Source organism: Trachurus japonicus, chromosome 18 (genome assembly GCF_045865225.1).
Source record: "Trachurus japonicus isolate A0001 chromosome 18, Traja_1.0".
Taxonomy (NCBI): domain Eukaryota; kingdom Metazoa; phylum Chordata; class Actinopteri; order Carangiformes; family Carangidae; genus Trachurus; species Trachurus japonicus.
In genome coordinates, this window is record NC_140924.1 from 25,793,227 (window position 1) to 25,813,198 (window position 19,972).

At 40.2% G+C, this 19,972-nt stretch overlaps 5 protein-coding genes across 5 annotated transcripts; 1 reads left to right on the top strand and 4 right to left on the bottom strand.

Annotated features, from left to right (window-relative positions):
- Positions 1-1,245: 1,245 nt before the first annotated feature.
- On the bottom strand, positions 1,246-2,802 carry LOC146969433 (uncharacterized). Its single transcript, XM_085759049.1, has 6 exons — positions 2,763-2,802; positions 2,328-2,663; positions 2,162-2,197; positions 1,937-2,047; positions 1,793-1,827; positions 1,246-1,368 (listed from the first exon to the last, which is right to left on the bottom strand). The coding sequence occupies exons 1-6, from the start codon at positions 2,797-2,799 to the stop codon at positions 1,246-1,248; spliced, it is 678 nt and encodes a 225-aa protein (XP_085615175.1). The 5' UTR covers positions 2,800-2,802.
- A 3,297-nt stretch (positions 2,803-6,099) lies between these two features.
- On the bottom strand, positions 6,100-7,611 carry LOC146969434 (uncharacterized). Its single transcript, XM_085759395.1, has 5 exons — positions 7,551-7,611; positions 7,082-7,417; positions 6,747-6,857; positions 6,607-6,641; positions 6,100-6,222 (listed from the first exon to the last, which is right to left on the bottom strand). The coding sequence occupies exons 1-5, from the start codon at positions 7,609-7,611 to the stop codon at positions 6,100-6,102; spliced, it is 666 nt and encodes a 221-aa protein (XP_085615521.1).
- A 1,089-nt stretch (positions 7,612-8,700) lies between these two features.
- LOC146969435 (uncharacterized) lies at positions 8,701-9,895 on the top strand. The gene is made up of 3 exons (XM_085759396.1): positions 8,701-8,754; positions 8,865-9,230; positions 9,444-9,895. The coding sequence occupies exons 1-3, from the start codon at positions 8,724-8,726 to the stop codon at positions 9,893-9,895; spliced, it is 849 nt and encodes a 282-aa protein (XP_085615522.1). The 5' UTR covers positions 8,701-8,723.
- Positions 9,896-12,734: 2,839 nt separating this feature from the next.
- Positions 12,735-15,083, bottom strand: LOC146969436 (uncharacterized). Its single transcript, XM_085758885.1, has 5 exons — positions 14,933-15,083; positions 14,165-14,842; positions 13,432-13,551; positions 13,311-13,339; positions 12,735-12,893 (listed from the first exon to the last, which is right to left on the bottom strand). Exons 1-5 carry the CDS (start codon positions 15,009-15,011, stop codon positions 12,774-12,776), a joined length of 1,026 nt encoding a protein of 341 aa, XP_085615011.1. The 5' UTR covers positions 15,012-15,083; the 3' UTR covers positions 12,735-12,773.
- Positions 15,084-17,543: 2,460 nt separating this feature from the next.
- On the bottom strand, positions 17,544-19,202 carry LOC146969437 (uncharacterized). The gene is made up of 5 exons (XM_085758884.1): positions 19,104-19,202; positions 18,281-18,979; positions 18,063-18,188; positions 17,940-17,983; positions 17,544-17,829 (listed from the first exon to the last, which is right to left on the bottom strand). Exons 1-5 carry the CDS (start codon positions 19,156-19,158, stop codon positions 17,713-17,715), a joined length of 1,041 nt encoding a protein of 346 aa, XP_085615010.1. The 5' UTR covers positions 19,159-19,202; the 3' UTR covers positions 17,544-17,712.
- Positions 19,203-19,972: the final 770 nt, after the last annotated feature.

A 19,972-nucleotide genomic window follows, 5' to 3' on the forward strand; every position in this document is an offset into this window, starting at 1 on the left:
TTGAGCTGCACTATAATTGTACTCACCCTGCCAACTAGGTGCTGTAAGCTCCAAGCTCTTTGTCTGTCAGTGTCACTGTTGCCTTGTGTGCTGTCACCAATTGCCTATTGTTTATCCTCACCACCGCCACCCCAGCCTTCACTTGCAGGTTCCATGGGGGATTAAATACTTTCTCGTCACCCCCATATTCTTGCCGGCAGTTGCCATGAAGGAAGATTTTACTAAACTGTTTGTGTTCCAGACCATAAACATGTTTGTTATTGTTGTAAAGTTGGACATTTGAACATGGTAGTCTATGGGGACTGACTCACTGTTGGAACCAGACTCTAGTGGCCAATTGAGGCACTTTCTGACTACCAGAAACCACACCTTACTGTTTCTTCCTGTGAACCATGTGGTGAGTATCTCACTAACTCCTCCCACTGATGATGTCACTCTCTCTGTAAGTCAGTTTGGTTCACCAGGGTCCTTTCTGACTGCTCCTCCTCCTGTCCTCTCAGACAAGAGGCAGAGAACATGAGGACAACAGAGACTTTGAGGAACAGAAAGACACTTTTATTATATTGGCATTCCATCCTTAAATCCACAGCAGACACAAAAACACAGCAGCAGGTGAATGTGACAAAGCACAGGGCCTTAATTTGAAGGCTTGATTCTTCCTGTGGATGCATTCCTTTATACCCCTATGAAAGGCTTGCTGTTCAGGTACCTTTTGACAGTCCTGTGGGGTATAATTGAGTCAACACAGTACAAGATATAGGCAGAGATGGAGTCAGTGGCAGTATTAATGTCATTGCCTTCAAAGAAAATGTCCCAGTCAGCCTTTCAGCTCCTCCATTTTATCACTGGATCAAACCTTTACAGTGAGGAGTTCTGGTTTACTGGACTTGAAGTATGAACGGTATGTCGGGAGCAAACTGACAACATTGTGGTCAGAGTTACTAAAGGGTGGTCTCGCTCTTGCTGTATAGACATCCTTCATGTTTCCGTAACATTTTTCAATTATGTTAATATTTGTAGTATTTCACTTGGCATCTCAAGTGTTATTCCTAGTATTGTAAACTAATTTCCTCTCAGACAAGAGGCAGAAAACTTAACGACACAGACTTTGTGAAACAGAAAGAAACTTTTATTTTTCGGCTTTTGGTCCTTCAATCCACAGCAGAAACACAAAAACACAGCAGCAGGTGAAAATGACAAAGCCTCAGCTCCATCCTGAGCTGCTCTTCTAGACGTTTCCTGACTCTATCTGGTGGCAGCGTACACAACGTTGGGCTCCATCTCTCTATCTGATTCAGGCCTGCGGTGTCTTTTTGGTTTGGCCTGGAAATTTAGAGCTGCGTAGTTCAGGTCGTCTGAGCCCAGATTCTGGAGATTATAATCATAATAACAATTAATCATACAGATTCATTAGATAGCCATGATATTAACTGAGGTAAAAGGTAAACTGAGGACCAGTAGGACTTCCTGCTTGACTGAACTTGAACTGTTTGATGCCTGTTGCAGGACAATGGTACAAAAATCATCACTCATCATTTGTTTAGATTCACCTTTCAGACCTCAACCAACAGATTACAAAATTCCATAGTTTATTACAGTCCCCCCACTCGAAAACCAGGGTAACACACATTTCTTTATCGACCATGCACCTTTGGACTGATGAAGTTTACTGGTCCTTGCGATGAGAGTCATCACTGGCAACAGGCGTCATTGCATCAGTCAAATAATGAAAGTTGAACTGGTCCTGTCAGTGAAACTAACAACGTATCTGTCAAAGTAAATTATGTTTTACCTGGTTTCTTCCTGTCTGTGGCTCTTCACTCACAGCTACAAAAAAGACCAAAGTCAAATATTACTGACTGTACATTGTGGAGTTTTCCATCATGTTGACACAATTTACATGTTGCGTGTGCAACAAAATCTTAATTTGTTGTACCTCTCTGAAGTTTCCTGATTTTAACAGCCAGAATGACGACGACTATGACAAGGAAAACTGTCAGAACACCCAGTATCACATTTATCAGGTTTGTCGTTCCTCCAGGCACTTCTACAAAAAATTATAGATGGTTGCTTTAGACAATCACAGATTGAGTTCTCATTGTTTTAGACATCTGCATATAATGAAATTGCTCTATAGTAACAGGCAGAAGGTGAATCCCACCTTTAGACTCATCATCCTCTTTATTTTCATCGTCACCTGAAAAATCACTGATTGCGTTATTAAACATGTTTCTGATTATATTTTTTTCTCTAATTCCCTTTGAAATAATATTAAAGACACAGTCAACATGATGATGTGAAACCCACAGTTTAGAGATTTATCTTACCTTGAACATTTAAATGTGTTGTATCCCCAATGACAGTGTGTATGCCTTGGTCAAATCCACAGAAATACAGTCCAGAGTCAGATAAATCCACTCTGTCGATCTTCAGAAAGACAGTGGAGAAGTTGGAGCTCATTTCAAATCTACTGTCAAATCCATCACAGAATGAAGGTTCAGTCTGAGACCAGAAAATTGAGGAGACACAGCTGGTTCTGGTTCTGTTGACAACTCTGAACCACTGTGTCGTAGTTTTGTGTTCCGACATGTTGGAGCACAGCAGTGTGACGTCTTCCCCAGGCTGGACGTCCACAGTGTGAGACACTGAGACAGAGATCCAGTCTGAAACAAACAGCAGAGACAACAAAAGAGCTGATGACACAACAGCAGAACATCTTGAATGATGTTTCTGATGAATGATCCAACAACAGAACTTACAGCAGAGAAGTAAAGCTGACATCAAGGTGAGACTCTTCATTGTGCGTATGATCGTCCTGCTGCAGTGAGACTTTATGTCTCTGAGCTCTTGTACCGGGGGTTTTATTTCAAAGAGGTGGAGTCTGTCGTTCAATGTAACCACATACATGAAGCGAAGCGTGTGAGCTAATTTAGGCAGCCAACTCGAGCTGCGCTGTTTTACTGCAAAATGTGACATGTCTTGCACAGTCATTCACACTCTTCCAATATGGCGCTCCATCTGCAAAATTTACCCATCTTCCTCTTTGCCTATCAGTGTCACTGTTGCCCTGCTGTCACCTACTGCCTATTGTTTCAGCGCCACCACAGCCACTACCAGCCTCCACCTGCAGGATCACTCCTACGTCCTGAATGGAAGTTGCCATGAAGGAAGAATTTACTGTATAGACCAAAACTTCTTTTTTTTTTGTCTCCAGACTGTAAACATGTTTGTTATTGTTGTAAAGTTGGACATTTGAACATGGTAGTCTATGGAGACTGACTCACTGTTGGAACCAGACCCTAGTGGCCAATTGAGGCACTTTCCGATTTCCATGACTTCCATTCATTGCACCTAATATTTTGTGTTGTTTGATCCGGTTATGTTTGATACTTTGATACACCCACAAGAATCTGATATGATGACATATGATGTATGAGAAGAAAATGAACCAACCAAACATTCAAGTCATGGCTTTTAATGGATGCACTGTCTGTTATCAGTCCAAGGACTGTTCAGTGGACTGATGACAGATCATCAACCAATGATCAACCTATAACAATGTTACTGATGGTTTAATTAGGGTCCGGGCAGCTAAGCTGCCGGGACACTATTGTATTCCTAGGAATTCTTCTTCTTTCTTTCTTTCTTTCTTTCTTCTTCCAAGGAAGTCATACTTCCCATGGGCGAAAACTCACCAAACTTCACAGAAACATCCGACCCCATGCCAGATTCACTCAACTCCAAGGACATGTGCCCCCCCCTCCCAGGGGGGGCACAATAAGCGTTTAAATTTAAAAACTTTAAAAATTCCTACCAAACCAACGGTAGATGCTACAGTGTTGAAACTTCACCACAATGTAGCCTCAATACTGCTGAAACTTTTGTCCACTTAAACTCATTACAAATTATGAAGTCCATCACTCTGTTTTAATAACTGTAAAACTTTTAAAATGTATCTCCTCCCACAATTTTTGCTCAATTGTCACCAAACTTGCTACAGAGCATCTCCAGACTGTCCTCCACAAAACTTGTTTCTCGGATTTTTGATTAAGCAAAAATTGAGCCTACAGTGCATGAAAACGTTTGACTGTAAACACTACTGTAAACATATACCATCAAATTCTTGCTAAATACATTTTCAAACTTCCTGAAAAAAAATGAGAATATTCTGGAGTCATGGTTGATGAAGTTTGGCAAATATCAGAATTTTAATTCAAAAACTGAATTTTTGAGAACATTTTGAATTCTGCTCTCATGGGAACAACTGCAGCCAATGTGAGTGTGGAATTTTTAAACATCAGATTTTCTCTTATGAAGCAAAACACTTATCATTAAAAACAAATCACCAACATTTTCATGCTGTCAAGATGCAATTTATGTATTATCAGATTTTTGTTTAGATGACTGAATTTCTGAAATTTTGACCATTTCATCACAACAGCTGCCCGGGCACTGACTCACCTGAGTGGATAAATGAAGCTACACAGCAGGTCTCACTACCAGCCAATTAGCTCAGCGAGTTAAGAGCTGGTTCTTGGTGTCAGAGGTTGTGGGTTCGAGACCCAGCAAGGGTGATGATGATGATGATGATGATGATGATGACAGATCAAAATGTCACATGTCCTCAAGCTGTTTTGCTGTCTAAATGCAATTTATGTATTAACAGATTTTTGTTTAGATAACATAATTTCTGACTTTTTGACCATTTTTGAAATCTGCCTTTACAACAGCTGCCCGGGCACTGACCCCCTGAGTGGATAAATGAAGCTACACAGCAGGTCTCACTACAAGCCAATTAGCTTAGCCAGTTAGGAGCTGGTTCTTGGTGTCAGAGGCTGTGGGTTCGAGTCCCAGTAAGGGTGATGATGATGATGATGACAGATCAAAATGTCAGTTGTCCTCAACACGAAACACAAGACAATTGTCCTAATGGTGGCACCACAGCAAGCTTCTAATTTTAAAAATCCAAATAGCTTGGACTGGACTATGTGCGAAGGCTCCTAACATCTTAGAGTCACAGTAGATGTTTAACAAATACATATCATTACCTCAAAAACTGATTTTTCTTTTTACTGTGGTTTCAAATCTGCCTACACGACAGTGAATGGCTTACTCAATTTGTGAAGCCACTGTGGAACTGCCACTTGTCAATTAGCTCAGTGCGATAGACAACGGTCTTTGGTTCCCGAGGTTGTGGGTTCAATCCTCAACTGGTCCAAATTGGACATTATAAGGACAACTGTCTTGTCTTCCTATTCTCCTGTTTGTTGCTCAGAATTGCCTAAATTTGCCCAAAAGTAGCCCGGACCCGACCCATCGCTGCGCAGCAGCTATAATTAACTCTACATCCTCAAGTGTGTGGTGTGTATAAAATGTAGTATCCCTTTGATGCTCAGATCTCTTCTTCAATGTGCTTTTCATATTTCTGTCTCAATCTCCACTTTTTTTAAGTCTTGAGTTGTTTTTCTTTTTACATGATGAGCAGAATGTAGAATCCTGCAGTAACATGACCATGTTTCATGTTGTTACACATAAACAAACACGCTTCTTCACTCAGTGGATTCGTTAGACTCGTAGTAATCATATCAACATCACATGAATAGTTAATATGAACAGGAAACTTGTCTTCTAACTAGATCCAATGTGTCTAAGTGAGCTGAATTTAATTTGTCTCTAAAGAACAGATCAGTTTTTACAGCTTCTTCTAATACTTTCCTTCAGGGACCTTAAACGCCTCATGATTTCACCTCAGATGTGTTCAGACCTCACTGTGCTGTCTCTTCCTGTCAACCAAGTGGTGAGTATCTCACTAACTCCTCCCCCCACCGATGATGTCACTCTCTCTATAAGTCAGTTTGTTTCACCCGGGGCCTTTCAAAGTTCAAAGTTTTTTTAAATTTTATTTCTGACTGCTCCTCCTCCTTTCCTCTCAGAAGAGGCAGAACAATTAATGACACAGACTTTGTAAAACAGAAAGAAACTTTTATTTTTTGGCATTTAGTCCTTCAATCCACAGCAGAAACACAAAAACACAGCAGCAGGTGAATATGACAAAGCCTCAGCTCCATCCTGAGCTGCTCTTCTAGACGTTTCCTGACTCTATCTGGTGGCAGCGTACACAACGTTGGTCTCCATCTCTCTATCTGATGCAGGTCTGCGGTGTCTTTTTGGTTTGGCCTGGAAACTTAGAGCTGCGTAGTTCAGGTCATCTAAGTCCAGATTCTGGAAATTATAATCAAAATAACAATTAGATAACCATGATATTAACTGAGGTAAAGAGGACCAGTGGAACTTCCTGCTTGATTGAACTTGAACTGTTTGACGCCTGTTGCAGGACAATGGTACAAAAATCATCACTCATCATTTGTTTAGATTCACCTTTCAGACCTCAACCTACAGATTACAGGGTTTCCATCAGTCTATTACAATCACATCAACTTTAAATCCTTTATCAACCATCCAGCTTTGGGTCAATAAATTTAACCAACCAAACAGCCCAGTCATCAATGGCAATATGCATCATTGCATAAATTAAATAATCAGGGTTGAACTGGTCCTGTCAGTAAAACACAACATCAGGGTAAGCCAGAGTAAAATATATTTTACCTGGTTTCTTCCTGTTTGTGGTTCTTCACTCACAGCTACAAAAAACAAAAGTCAAATTACTGTCTGTACATTGTGGAGTTTAACATCATGCTGACACAATTTACATTCAGCATGTGCAACAAAATCTTAATTTGTTGTACCTCTCTGAAGTTTCCTGATTTTAACAGCCAGAATGACGACGACTATGATGAGGAAAACAGCCAGAACACCCAGTATCACATTTATCAGGTTTGTCATTTGACCAGGCACTTCTAAAAAAAAAAAAATCATAGATGGTTGCCTTAGACATGGTTCATATTGAAATTGCACAGATGTGAACAGATAGAAAGAGAGTCTTACCTTCAGATTCATCATTTTCTGTACTCTTAAACTCATCGTCACCTAAAAAAAACTGATTTCATTATTTGAATCTAACACAGAAAATATAATAATGCGAATATGGCATGTTAGAGATCAGACTTAAATACAATCTTACCTTGAACATTTAAATATGTTGTATCACTGATGACCGTACGAGCATTTATGTAAAATCCACAGAAATACAGTCCTGAGTCAGATAAATCCACTTTGTTGATCTTCAGAAAGACGGTGGAGACGTTGGAGCTCATTTCAAATCTACTGTCAAATCCATCACAGAGTGAAGTTTCTCCTTCAGCCCAGAACATAGAGGAGACACAACTGGCTCTGGTTCTGTTGACAACTCTGAACCAGTCAGTCTGAGTGGCATGTTTGGAAATGTTGGAGCACAGCAGTGTGATGTCTTGACCAGACTGGGCGTCCACAGTGTGAGACACTGAGACAGAGATCCAGCCTGAAACAAACAGCAGAGACAAGAGATTTACTCCTCATTTGATAAACTAACAACAACATTGTATAAATCTTTATTAATACCTAAAGGGAAATTCATTTAAAGTCATTCAAAAGAATGCAATTCAACTACTTACTGTAGCTGTAGAAGAGTAAAGCTGTTACTCCAGTGAAGCTCTTCATTGTGCGCATAACCATGCAATAGCAGGGGCACTTTATACTATGTCTCTGTAAAGGGGCGGGGAATTGAGTAGCTCATGCAAAGGCGACTGTGTCTTTCACCATTTTTACGTGTGAAAATAATTTCAGACCATAATTCTTTAGAGATTTATTATGGAATAAAGAGTCATTATTTGAGGGACCCTACCCTAATTTGTAACAATCTTGTCTAGCATTTTGGACAGGCATACTGGCTGTCATTCATGTTTATTTCTAGTTATACATACACAGGCAAAGTGCCAAGCTAATATGAACCACGTATTCCATAATTTTAAAGAATGCCAAATAAATATTTAGCGAACTAAGATCATCAGTGGTATACACACTTGAAAAACCACTCCCTTTAGTATATGGTTCATCTACTTCTTCCTGTAGTCCATTATCGTCTCTATTGTCTCATACACGCCACAGGGTCGGTTGGTCTTAACAGGCTCTTCATTTCCTCCCTGTTTCCTTTAGTGTTGCTGATATGATCTACCACACTGAACGAAGAAAGCGTGAGCAGTGTAAATAGCAGTGGGCTGAGCACGCAACCCTGTGGGACACCAGTGGCCAGCAAACACTCTTTGTTGTCTCTGTTAAAAGATCAAAAGCAACTCTGCTTTTGATAAAGGGAGGGGGGTTGATCTCACGCAGACCACATGATGTCACACACATCACTATAACTACTCACAGTTTCGACTATTAGACTCAGAGTGTGATCATCAAGGTCATTTCACTCCCTACATAGTTCAGCTCAGCCCCCTAGAAGGCGCTACATAACACTTTTTGCCAAAACACATGCTCTGAATCACTCTCCTTAAATCTAACATTTTCATTGACCTACTTGAGTATTCACTAAAATATGTGTGTATGCTGTGAATTTAGTTTACGCAACAATATTAAATAAATAACACACAAATATGTTAAAATGTAAAGCTATAGATTTGGGGCACATCATAAGTCATACAAATTATTTCCTATCAACGTCAAGGCGGATGTTTAAAGCACCTCACACTGACCCTTTTAACAGCCAATCATGTGTAACCTCATTTGAAAGATGGTCCTTCCTCTTGTTCACAGGACATTCATTGCTCAAGACCTCAGAGACGATGCACCTGTATATAATCCTCAGTGGAGTTTGTAAGTATTGTGATACTGTATACAGTCTATGATTCTGATCAGTACTAAAAAAAAGAAGAAAAAAAAAGAATGTCAACTAATGTTTTCACAATTTAATGTTTTTGACACAGTTCACCTGTCAGCCGTGATCCAGTCAGCAAAAGTCACACAAGACACGGGTGTTGTATCTGCCAGTGTCGGGGACAGTGTGACTTTACATTGCTGCTATGGAAGCCAAGTGGCGATGCACTTCTCCTGGTACCGACAAACCATGGGAGGCAGACCTGAGCTCCTATCTATGATTTACAAATATGACAATCCCACCCAAATCTTCCATTCCTTGGAGAAGAACCCTCGTTTCAAAGTGCAGCTGAAGGAAGGGATAAATCACCTCCATATATCTGACGTCCACCTCTCAGATTCAGCCATGTACTTCTGTGGAAGCTCGCACAACAACATGGTGGAATTTGGTGAGGGAGTCTTGCTAAGCGTCAGAGGTATTGTGCCTTCTTGTTTCATTGGCTTTGATTCTGATAGAGATTTGTCTTTAAAATAACCCTGTATGTCTTTGTTTACCTGAACTATTACTATAAAATACCCACCAATTAAACAGATAAATAACTGGGTAAATAATTAGGTTTAAAAATAAATAGAGGAACATTGATATTAAATATAAAAATCAAACTCGAAACCTTTTTTTTTGGATAAAGGAGCCAGACTCCAGGAAATTGTCCTGGGCCCAGTGTCTGGGGCCGTCCAGCGTGGAGGCTCGGTGACTTTAAACTGCACAGTTCACACTGGGGGATGCGATGAGGATCACAGCATTTACTGGTTCAGAATTGGACAACACCAAGGAATCCTTCACACACACAGCGGTCAGTGTGACAGCATCTCTACGCCAGGGCCATCTCCTTCACAGGGCTGCGTTTACCATTTGCAGAAGAAAAACCTGAGCTCTTCTGATGCTGGGATCTACAACTGTGCTGTGGCCTCCTGTGGGGAGATTCTGTTTGGTAAAGGAACCAAGTTGCTCTTAGCAGATGATGTTGAAGACCAAATGACACAGTTGAATATCTTTGTCTGGCTCTCCATCATTAGAACTGGGATTCTCTTGTTCTTCCTGGCAGGTTGTACCTTGGTTTACATGTTTAGTAGATCGTGAAATATTTGACCATCTTAACACCCTCTTCAATATAAGCTTCAAGAACAAACAAATAATTTGGTTACATTTTTGATTGGCTGTTGTCTACTTTGTAAATGCGCTAACTTTTGTCCAGTCATCTGTTCTATGCTGATGACACATAGTTATATATCTCTTTCTGCCAAACTCAAACCAGTGTATAACCTCATCCAATGCATTTCTGCTATCAAATGTTGGATGTTCACAGACCCTTTGTGGCTCCTCTGATCATAAAACCTTGTCAGTAAACCAGAAGTGTAACTGTGGTCTTTGTTGCGGGGGCTCATTATGCAACATCTCTCAGACCTGATTACTAGCTAAATTTTAGTTGGACTAATAAGGCAGATGTTAAATAAACTCCAGCTCTTTCAGAAATCTGAAGCCAAAACTTAATCTTAATCTTTTATTGACTGGTGTCCAGTAAAACAAACAATTGCTGCCTTACATCATTGACATGCTCACAGAGCACACAGGATCCTATTTACTACAAACAAGGTCTGCTACAACAAATCTTATATAAAAATCATATTATTTTTTCATAAAAGTTTATCCATATTATTATTGTTTCTTTTAATATTATTATCACTGGCAGTAGTATACTTTATAATAATAGTTATAGCTCCTCATATTTAGCCTAGAATATCTTTTTCCTGCAGTTTTGTTTACGACTCTTCTACTACCTAACTTCTAGTCTCAGGTTTTGTGATGTGTGATCTTAACCTGTTTTTGCTTTTTATCTTGAAGCAAATTGAGTCTTTGTCTGATCTATGAAGCAAATTGAGTGATTGTTTGATCTATATGAAATGTGCCACATGAATAAAATCCACTTTCCTTTTTGACACGTTGTGCATGTCAGAAAAATGCTACTTTGATGGTTCTGAGAGCAGAATAGTTGTGAGAGCATCAGCACGTGTTCACCTTAAATCTGATCAACAGATAAAGATGACTTCAGGTTTTGCTAACCACAGCACCACATAACATCTGTTCTCTCTTCACGTTACGTGTCATCAGAGAGATGCACACTGTGTTGTGGAACATCACTGAACCTCTAAACATGTACTTTGATTAAAAAAAAAAACCTTGATCAGCTGAAAGCATTTACAGATTCACAGGTCCTTTGTAACGAAACGAGGACATCCTGCTTCACCTACATACAAACACAAACCAAAGCTTTTAGTAAGCACAAAACCAAACTCTAGTCATGAACAGAGAGATTCTCTTTTGCTGCAGGCCACAAGAATAACTCACTGGTGCTGAAAGGTGAGGCTTGTTGAAGCTGTAACATCTCCATACACACATATAATATCTCTGGTTTCTTTCACTCTTCCTCTGGTTTAGACAAACATGTATAAACACAAGAATATTAACAAAAACCCAGATTATTTCAGCAAAATTATAAAGAAATACAGAAAGTGTGTTTTGTGTGAACCACATGGCACATCTGCATGAAAGGAAATTCCTGAAATTGAATTCATATTTACATTTATTTATGTTAATAATCCTGAACTCTTGCATAAATTCAGAGTAGTAACACAATCTTTCAGTGTTTTGTATTGGAACACTGTACAACACTGAGCCAGGGGCTCAGTAAGGTTTCTCTGCTCTAACAGCACAGACCAGCCCCTCTCAGAGAACACTGTGGCTCCCTCACCTGGAAACCACAGAGCGGTTTACAGGTTCTTTCATACAGTACATTTTTATAACTATAATGCTTAATACAGACTACTGAGCAACCACAGAGCAGGTTTCGATCTTATTGGGCCTACAGCAAATGGAATATGTTGAACCTAAAAATGTCACAGTCTAGACGTCTTTCTGAGCTACTGTAAAATCAGTGTGGTTGAAACCACACGCATGCTACACACACACACACTGAGACAAAAATAAATGTTCAGTGCTACCTTAAAAGTATGTGCACCGCCCTGAATTTGTGACACACAGCAGCTATTGCACGTCAATGTGAAAAACCATCATGAGATTAAATCCCCCTGTGCACTGACACTGACTCCCTTTCATTTACACCTATAGCCAATTAACTGTCAACTAAACAGGCATTGGCCTGTTTTAACCAGGATGCAAACTGATGCTTTGTAAATCAGACAGCTTAACTAACTACAGTATGGCCATGTGTAGATGTTTCTTTAGCTGTGACCTTCATAATTTAATTGTGTCTTTATTCTAGTGCTGTGCATGTGTGGTCCTCACATATCCCATAAAAATGACCAAATGGTTTTTTAGCAACATTAAGTCAGAAAAAATAAAAAAAAATGATTGATTGATAACTGACTGCAACACTGGATGTTACATAAACTCTGCTGATTTTCTTTTCATGAAATCTCTCTAATCTAATCAGAAACTGGGAATAGAGGCCATCATTGGTCCACAGTCTAACAATATTAGAGAATCATAATGGGGCAGTTCTTCTTGTCACTAGTTCCCACGAGCCAGAAATGCTTCCTCTATGATTGCTTCACATGTCTGTATGCTTGTTTGTCTGTGCTGCGCAACAACCACAGACTACTGGAAACCACAGAGACAAACACAAAGACATGAGAGGGTCTGAGACCTTCTGTCACATCTCCGGGTTCATTTTAACATGTTGAATACACAACATCAGAATCAGAATCAGAATCAGTAAACTTTATTGTCTGTTGTGAAAAACAAAAAACAAAAAAAACTTTGACATGCAAAAAATGCAAAATCCTCTCTGGTCCTTTAACAGATGCAAAGTTTTTTTGTTGTTGTTTTTTTTAAAATGGAAAGTAGCATTCATATATTTTTTACATAGTTGAGATGATATTGACAGGAATGCAGGTTTTCAGAAGCATTCAAACAAAGTGGAGATGAAACTGGTCCAGATCTACTGCCTCACACTGGAGTACACACATTCACTCAGGGTGTCATCCCTCTGTTTCCTTGATCTGCTGCCTGTGGGAACCTTTAAAGCAGCATAATGAAGGTGTTCTGCATCCTGGTGGAGCTGGTGACAGAGGTTAACAGAATTCATCAGATTGATGAAGCACAAGACACAGCACAGGGCAGATGAAGGACACGCAGAAGGTGAAACACAAACTCCTGCTCTATAGCAGGGATTCCCTAACTGTGGTGCAAGCTGCCACTGGGGGAGTGTGTGACAGGGTGAAGGCAGTATGATGTTATATTTTTCGCTACATATCTAAGGCAAAGGCGGGCCTCCAATCTCTGGTCTGTTCTGTCCCAGTTTGTGTGTTTGTTTGCTCTGTAGCCACCCTTCGTCCCATACAGGTTTTGTATGTCTAACTGTCTGTGCAACTGTCTTGTAATGTGCATTAATAAAAAAAAGAAAAAAGTCCTATCAAAAAAACTTATTGTTGATTAACTTACAATTATTTATTCTCTTTTAGAAAATGATACTTACCTGTGTATTTGGAGTAGAGGGTGCTGAGTCTAATCACGAGAAACAAAATTGAGAGTTCCTGTTATTCAAATGTGATCAGCACACAGTGTATTTGCTGTCATCTGCAAAGAATAACAGTTACCTGTACAGTGGCAGTTGCTCTTGTACATCTTACAAACTGAGCACGCCAAGAAAGCAACCAGGACGGTGGTGACTGCCAAAGCTCCACACAAGACGTACACCAAGACGGAGCTCAAATCATCTGCAGAGGGTCAGACACCAGAGCCAACAGAGCTTTGAGATTTTGATTCTAATCATGATTAAATAACATTTACAGATATTTTTAATTTATTTATTTATTTATGAAGTTATTTTTGGCCATTTTCTTTAAGATTGGACAGTAGAGGAGAGAGGAAATAGGGAGAGAGAATGGGAAAATGAACACGCAGTAAATGATCATCATGGTCTGGCAATCTCCTGCACAAGGGCCAGAGCCCATATGGCATGTGCTCTCTAACTACTCACCAGCCAGGGCACCCCAAATCTTTGTCGAGGTGTATCTTAAAACAGTACTGACATGTTCATATTAAATGGTTTATTGATAAATTTGCTATGGCTCTTGGAGCCTAACATCAAGGTCTGATACATTTGAATAGTTCAATACATAGATATACACTATATATTTATTATTTATATTTATTTATTTATTTTTCCATTTTTTTCAGTAGCATGATCATTTGGCCGTTTTGTCAGCTCCTTGTAATGCATATTTGATGGAAACAAGTACCGACAGTGAAATAGTGCGAGGGAGGAATTGCCTAAAAGAACCACTATGTAGTTATTCACACTATTTATCTGATTAAAAAGTGACTTACCCTTTAAATCCACTTTGGTCCCATTCCCAAACACTATGTGTCCACACGAGGCCACAGCACAGTAGTAGGTCCCAGCATGAGAATGTTTCAATTTCTCCATGGGTAAGTTGTAGACACAGGCACGTGCCTGAATCTCAGGTTTCCTCTTGCATGTGTCATTCTTGCCTCCATGGGTGTACAAGAGCGCTGGATGAGATTCTTCAGAGTCTTTAAACCAGTAAACACTGTGTCCTCCATCACAGGTCCCAGTGTGGACTGTACACTGTAGTTTGACAGAACCTCCTGGCCGGATGAGCTCAGATCCAGACTGATGCACCACAGCCTGGATGTTCACACCCGATCCCTTCACACTCAGAGTCGTGCCCTCACAGAATTCAAACTCGTATAAGTTGCTACGCACACAGTAGTAATTAGCTGAGTCCGAAATATTCACATGTGATATCTTTAAGTTATTTTTCCTGTTTACAGTGTCCAGTGAGAAACGTGATTTGTTCCTAAATCCTTCATTGAAGGTACCGTTATTGTTGTGTGTATAGTATGTAGACATCATCTCTGGCTTCCGACCCAGACTTTGCTTATACCAGTACAACATAACTGCATCATCATCCTGACAGCGACACTCCAAAGTCACACTGTCCCCGACGTTAGCTGATTCAAAAACAGTAGACTGTTGCGACGCTGTTGGGAAAAAGAGACAAAGCAGAGACACCAGTCACAGAACAGCATCAAAACAAACATATGGTTGTACTTTAAAGCAAACCAGCAGACAGGCAGTGAGAAAACAAAGCTTACCCACACTCGCCATGAAGAGACTTGTAAAACACAAAGCAAAGTTTGGAGGTGTCATCGTGCTTCAGATGCTGAGCTGAATGATTGAATCTCTTCACGTTCTCCGCCCTTCACAGAGAAGACTGACTTGGACTGGCCAATCAGATTTGATGTCCTGTTTTGGAAACACTGAACACATGATCGGTGCCGCCTACCGAGGCAATTTAGCTTCTTACAGTAAGAGGAGCCTCATCGTCAACTATACTGTATGTATACTGGGTTGATGACACAGGTCTGTGAAAGTAATAGTCCACAGTATCACAGGTAAGTATCATCAATAGATAAAGGGGTTTATGTTTACATACACCTAGAATAGACCTCTGAACACTCAAATAACTTACATTATGGCTGCTGTGCATGTTGATTATGCAGGATATGGCATGTGTCAACAGTGAGCTGTCCAGTTTGGGAGTAAATGGCCCAGATACCCCACTGATTTAGTAGCTAATCATATTAGCAACACCTGATTGTGTGCGTGAGTGCATTAATGCATGTATGATCTGCCAATGGCTGCCCTTTATTTCCTGAGGGCCTAGAGACTATATAATAACTGGTTTGTTTAATGGATAATGAAAAGTTATAGAGGAGAACAGTTAAAATAAGATGCTTTCTCACCTCAGACCTCTCTCTCTCTGTGTAGGGGTGTGTGTGTGTGTGTGTGTGTGTGTGTGTGTGTGTCATGGGTAAATGTGGTTCTGAAGTCACCTACAGTACAGGAGCCACCACAGAGGTGGTTTTCATGTGTGTGGACAGATAGAGATTGAGTTCAAAATGAAGGCTGAGTCTGAAGAGGTGATACAGTGTAGTAACCAATGCTGAGTAACATCAACATGTCGACAGGTGTCACAGCAGATCCGATGGTCGTTACACTTCATGACACGACCATGATCTTCCTGTCTTATGCTTCACATCGGCATACACAGCCTTTTTAAAAACACTCTGCTCTCGACTTGTGTCTGTGCATTGTGGCCCAGAGGTCGCAGGCCTGTCTTCCTGTGTTCGAGCGAAGGCTGAAGTTTCCACCAGCGGAAACCTGTTCACAGTAGCTCACACCTTTGCCACCACAGGAGTCAAAACAAAAGTTTAACGCTCAGAGCTGGCTGGAGAGCTGCTAAGGTTTCCGGTTATAGGCAAAGGTAATAATAGATCAAAAGGGACTTTTGAGCGTCGCATATCCAAGGCTGTAGGGTTACACCTTCTGTTACTGCAGCTTTAACACATACAGACTGACTGCACATCTGACAACTAACCTGTTTCATTTTCAGCATCTTGTTTAGATTGGCAGAATAGTGTGACACGACTGAATGTGTGTTCCTGTAGTCATGTGTGAGATAAACAAAACTGTAAGCCCCTCATAGAAACCAGCTTCATATCTCTAGCAGAATCTTGAAGTGCACTGGGAGCCTTTGATGAAAACTTCTCTGATCTTCTGTGACAGTTTTGATATTTTAATTAGATTACAAAGCAGCATCAACAGCTGAGGTGGCGCACTGAGGACTGAACTGAACCTCCTGAGGAAAAGGAGCCAATAGATGGCATCTGTATGTCCAAGGACCAGTCCAGTTTGCTGTCCAAGTGCGCACTTGGGTATTTAATTACAAGTATGCATCACTTCACTGTTCTCCCCTCGAGTTTAGACTGACTGAAGGGCCTAGACCTCTGACCTCTGACCTCAGAGTTGGAGCAAGACACAGGTGTGCACTGATCTGAATCTACCACAGTTTATATAGTGACAGAATAATATAACCCACCCATTACATTAAATGTGCTCATCTTCTCTAACTATGCTTCTTCTCCACTGCAGTTTGACCGACTGATGGAGACGACTCCACCAGCATCAACCTGTCCTGATCCGATTGGCTCATCAGTCCCCTTGCAGATCGTTGATTGGTTGCTAGACTTTTGTTTCACCGCGATCTGTGGTTTCTCTTCAGATGTTGCAGAGAGCGTGTGTTCACACTGTGTCTGGTAACTGATCTCGTATAATATACGCAGCCACAGGAAACATGATCAGACACTCGCAGCGACATATACGGTCAAGTCTGGAAAACAAATACATTCACCACACACGCCATCCCTCTCTTTGAAGTGTGCTCCAGTTTCTGCTTGTTATAGAACATACACAAATTAAATACACACTGTCTTTTAAATGTAAAATTATATTTTCATTTTATATTTTAAAACATGTCTTTAAAATAAGTTTGCCAAACGTTTTACATAAAGACATACAGAACCTTATCACAACTTTTCTAAATGAGCCACAGTGGCTTGTTAGTTAATTATTTGCGGGTGCACATACACACATTTATACACACATTTACACACACACACACACACACACACACAACATTTTCTTTAGATCTACGACAAAATCAGTTTTCATTGACGCGGATCACACACACACCACTTTACACAGATGTTAAGACATTTTATCATTACGCCATTGAACACATGGAAAAGGTTTACTGTTCACAACAACATGACAACATCTACAGCACTTATGAATATAAAAAAAAACATAAAGCTGTATATCAGAATTTTACATTTTACATTTATGGGAGTGTCTGCTTTTTTCCATGCAGCAGACATCTATACCATTATCCATAACTGCATTCCATTCATATCCACTCCAAAGCTTTACATTTACCACATAAGGTGATTGAACTTACATAATTAAAGTCGCGTCCTGTCACAGAGATAAAGTTGAAACACATCCAGCTTCAATTCTTCACACTGGAGTACACACATTCATTCTCTGTGCTACTCCGTTGTTTTCTTGATTGGTTGGCCTTTTTAACCTTTAAAGCAGCGTAATGGATGCTTTCCTCATTTTTGGACTGCAATACAAAACAAAAAATCAAAATATGTCGCATGATGTATTGTATATGTAACAAAAATTTATCATGGAATATTTCTAAACGTTTGTATGGATATAAACAGAAAATACCAATGTATTCATCATGGAGGAAGTTGACACTCTTGCCTGAGCTCCTGTAAAATAGTGAAAAGTATGTTTCTATGATTGTGTTTTCAGTGAAGATACACTGTAGATACAAAGAGGACCACTCACCTGTACACTGGCAGCCGTTTTTCTTATACATAAACCACAGAAGAAAAGCCAGTAAAATGATCAGGATGATGGTGAATGCCAAGGCGCTGCTCAAGATATACACCAAGCCATGATAATCTACCACATCTGCAAAGAGCCACATATGGGAGGAATATATTAACAATCTGTTTAATTACATGATTATAACTACTTATCAGAGGAATCCAACCCTGACTTACCCTCAAAGTCCAGTTTGGTCCCGTTTCCAAACAGTATGTGTCCACATGAGGCGACAGCACAGTAGTAGGTCCCAGTATGAGAACGATTCAGGTTTGTCATCAGCAAGTTGTAGACACAGGTATTTGTCTGTGTGTCAGGTTTCCTCTCACACTGATCATTCCTGTCTCCATGAGTGTAAATGAGTCCTGGATGAGATTCTTCAGAGTCTCTGAACCAGTAAACACTGTGTCCTCCATCACAGGTCCCAGTCTGCACTGTACAGTTGAGAGTCACTGAGCCTCCAGGCTGGATGATCTGAGACTCTGACTGATGGACTGAAGCTCGGCTGTTTGACGCTGAACCCTGCACACTGACTGTAGCTCCCTCCCCAAATTCAAATGTAACCGAATGGCTACTTGCACAGTAGTAAATAGCAGAGTCTGAAGGCTGTAAGTCTGAGATCTTCAAATTATTTTTATTGCTTCCAGTTTCCAGAGTGACACGTGGATCGTTTTTGAATTCATCATAAAAAGTGCCATTTAGACTATATGTGTAGAAGGAGGAGATGAGCCTCGGTTTCCCGCCCAGCGTTTGCTTGTACCAGTAATACCTTGCTACCACATCATGGTCATAGAAACATTCCAGAGCTACACTCTGACCAACATGTGTGGATATAAAACCTCTCTGTTGTTTAACAGTTGAGAACTGAGTCATCCAGGCTGAAGAGATAGGAGACAAAACACAGGATTAATTCATAATAGATATCAAAATGTAGGAAATATCTGCAAAGATATGACATGGAGGTTGGAGCTGCAAGATAAGAAGGAAAGAATAACTACTCACCCACTTTGAAAAAGAACAGACATGTCAGATGGAAAACAAACTTTAGAGATGTCATCGTGCTCACAAAGTTGACTTGACTGGAAAGAGTCTTGATCTTTTCTCCCTGTTCACAGACAAGACTGCGTTTGATTGGCCAATCTGAGGTGTCAATGTCCTGTTAAAGAGACATGATCACTGACACCTATAGTTAAAAAAAACAACATTTGCATAATGACGAATCTATGAACATAACCTTTACACTCGGTATTAGATTTAAAATTCACCAAAATATAAAAGTCATATATATGTAGTAGAAAAACAGACACAAACATGTATAGCAAAACAAAAAAACAAAAAACTAGGGCTGTCAATCCATTAAAAAAAAACAACAAATTAATCGCACAATTTTCTGTAATTAATCACGATTAATTTATCAACGAATAAACTGCATTTGTCCACTTACGACTTGAACTTATAACGAATATTAATTTATGTATAATCATCAAATTAGTGTAGAATAAACATGGCTTTCTTTAAACTTTAAACACAGTTTCTCTCCTGTGAAGAACACATTTGGCACAAAAAAGGCACCTTGCTTATATCCTCCAACAGAAATAATAACAAAGCCCAGGCCTACATGTGTTGAAGTGCTAGCCTCGTAAACCAGCCTCTCGTCGAAATGCATTTCATTTCATTTTGACGGAATCTGGCCTCATTCCCCCTGTAAGCGTTTGGGGTGGGCGGGAGTAGTAGCGTTGACAGACAACCCCATTCAGCCAATCAGCAAGTTGGTGTAGTGACGGGGCTTTGCACCAGTCAGTCCCTGATTGGCCTACGTGCTGTGTCAATCACAGCGGCGACGCTGATTGGCTCGGCCTTCTGAGGGTTTC

Excerpts from the sequence above, each read along its gene's own strand:
- LOC146969437 (XM_085758884.1), bottom strand. The coding sequence starts at position 19,158 with ATGACATCTCTAAAGTTTGTTTTCCATCTGACATGTCTGTTCTTTTTC. Across the intron at positions 18,980-19,103 it reads TCTGTTCTTTTTCAAAGTGG|CCTGGATGACTCAGTTCTCA; the intron begins GTGAGTAGTTAT and ends CTATCTCTTCAG. Across the intron at positions 18,189-18,280 it reads GACCAAACTGGACTTTGAGG|ATGTGGTAGATTATCATGGC; the intron begins GTAAGTCAGGGT and ends GGCTCTTTGCAG.
- LOC146969434 (XM_085759395.1), bottom strand. The coding sequence starts at position 7,611 with ATGGTTATGCGCACAATGAAGAGCTTCACTGGAGTAACAGCTTTACTC. Across the intron at positions 6,858-7,081 it reads AACATATTTAAATGTTCAAG|AAGTGCCTGGTCAAATGACA; the intron begins GTAAGATTGTAT and ends TTTTTTTTTTAG. Across the intron at positions 6,223-6,606 it reads CACAAACAGGAAGAAACCAG|AATCTGGACTTAGATGACCT; the intron begins GTAAAATATATT and ends TATAATTTCCAG.
- LOC146969433 (XM_085759049.1), bottom strand. The coding sequence starts at position 2,799 with ATGAAGAGTCTCACCTTGATGTCAGCTTTACTTCTCT. Across the intron at positions 2,198-2,327 it reads AACACATTTAAATGTTCAAG|GTGACGATGAAAATAAAGAG; the intron begins GTAAGATAAATC and ends GTGATTTTTCAG. Across the intron at positions 1,828-1,936 it reads AATCAGGAAACTTCAGAGAG|CTGTGAGTGAAGAGCCACAG; the intron begins GTACAACAAATT and ends TCTTTTTTGTAG.
- LOC146969436 (XM_085758885.1), bottom strand. The coding sequence starts at position 15,011 with ATGACACCTCCAAACTTTGCTTTGTGTTTTACAAGTCTCTTCATGGCG. Across the intron at positions 14,843-14,932 it reads GCTTTGTTTTCTCACTGCCT|CGTCGCAACAGTCTACTGTT; the intron begins GTCTGCTGGTTT and ends TTTTCCCAACAG. Across the intron at positions 12,894-13,310 it reads CCTCTACTCCAAATACACAG|CTCCACCAGGATGCAGAACA; the intron begins GTAAGTATCATT and ends CTCTGTCACCAG.
- LOC146969435 (XM_085759396.1), top strand. The coding sequence starts at position 8,724 with ATGCACCTGTATATAATCCTCAGTGGAGTTT. Across the intron at positions 8,755-8,864 it reads TATAATCCTCAGTGGAGTTT|TTCACCTGTCAGCCGTGATC; the intron begins GTAAGTATTGTG and ends TTTTTGACACAG. Across the intron at positions 9,231-9,443 it reads AGTCTTGCTAAGCGTCAGAG|GAGCCAGACTCCAGGAAATT; the intron begins GTATTGTGCCTT and ends TTTTGGATAAAG.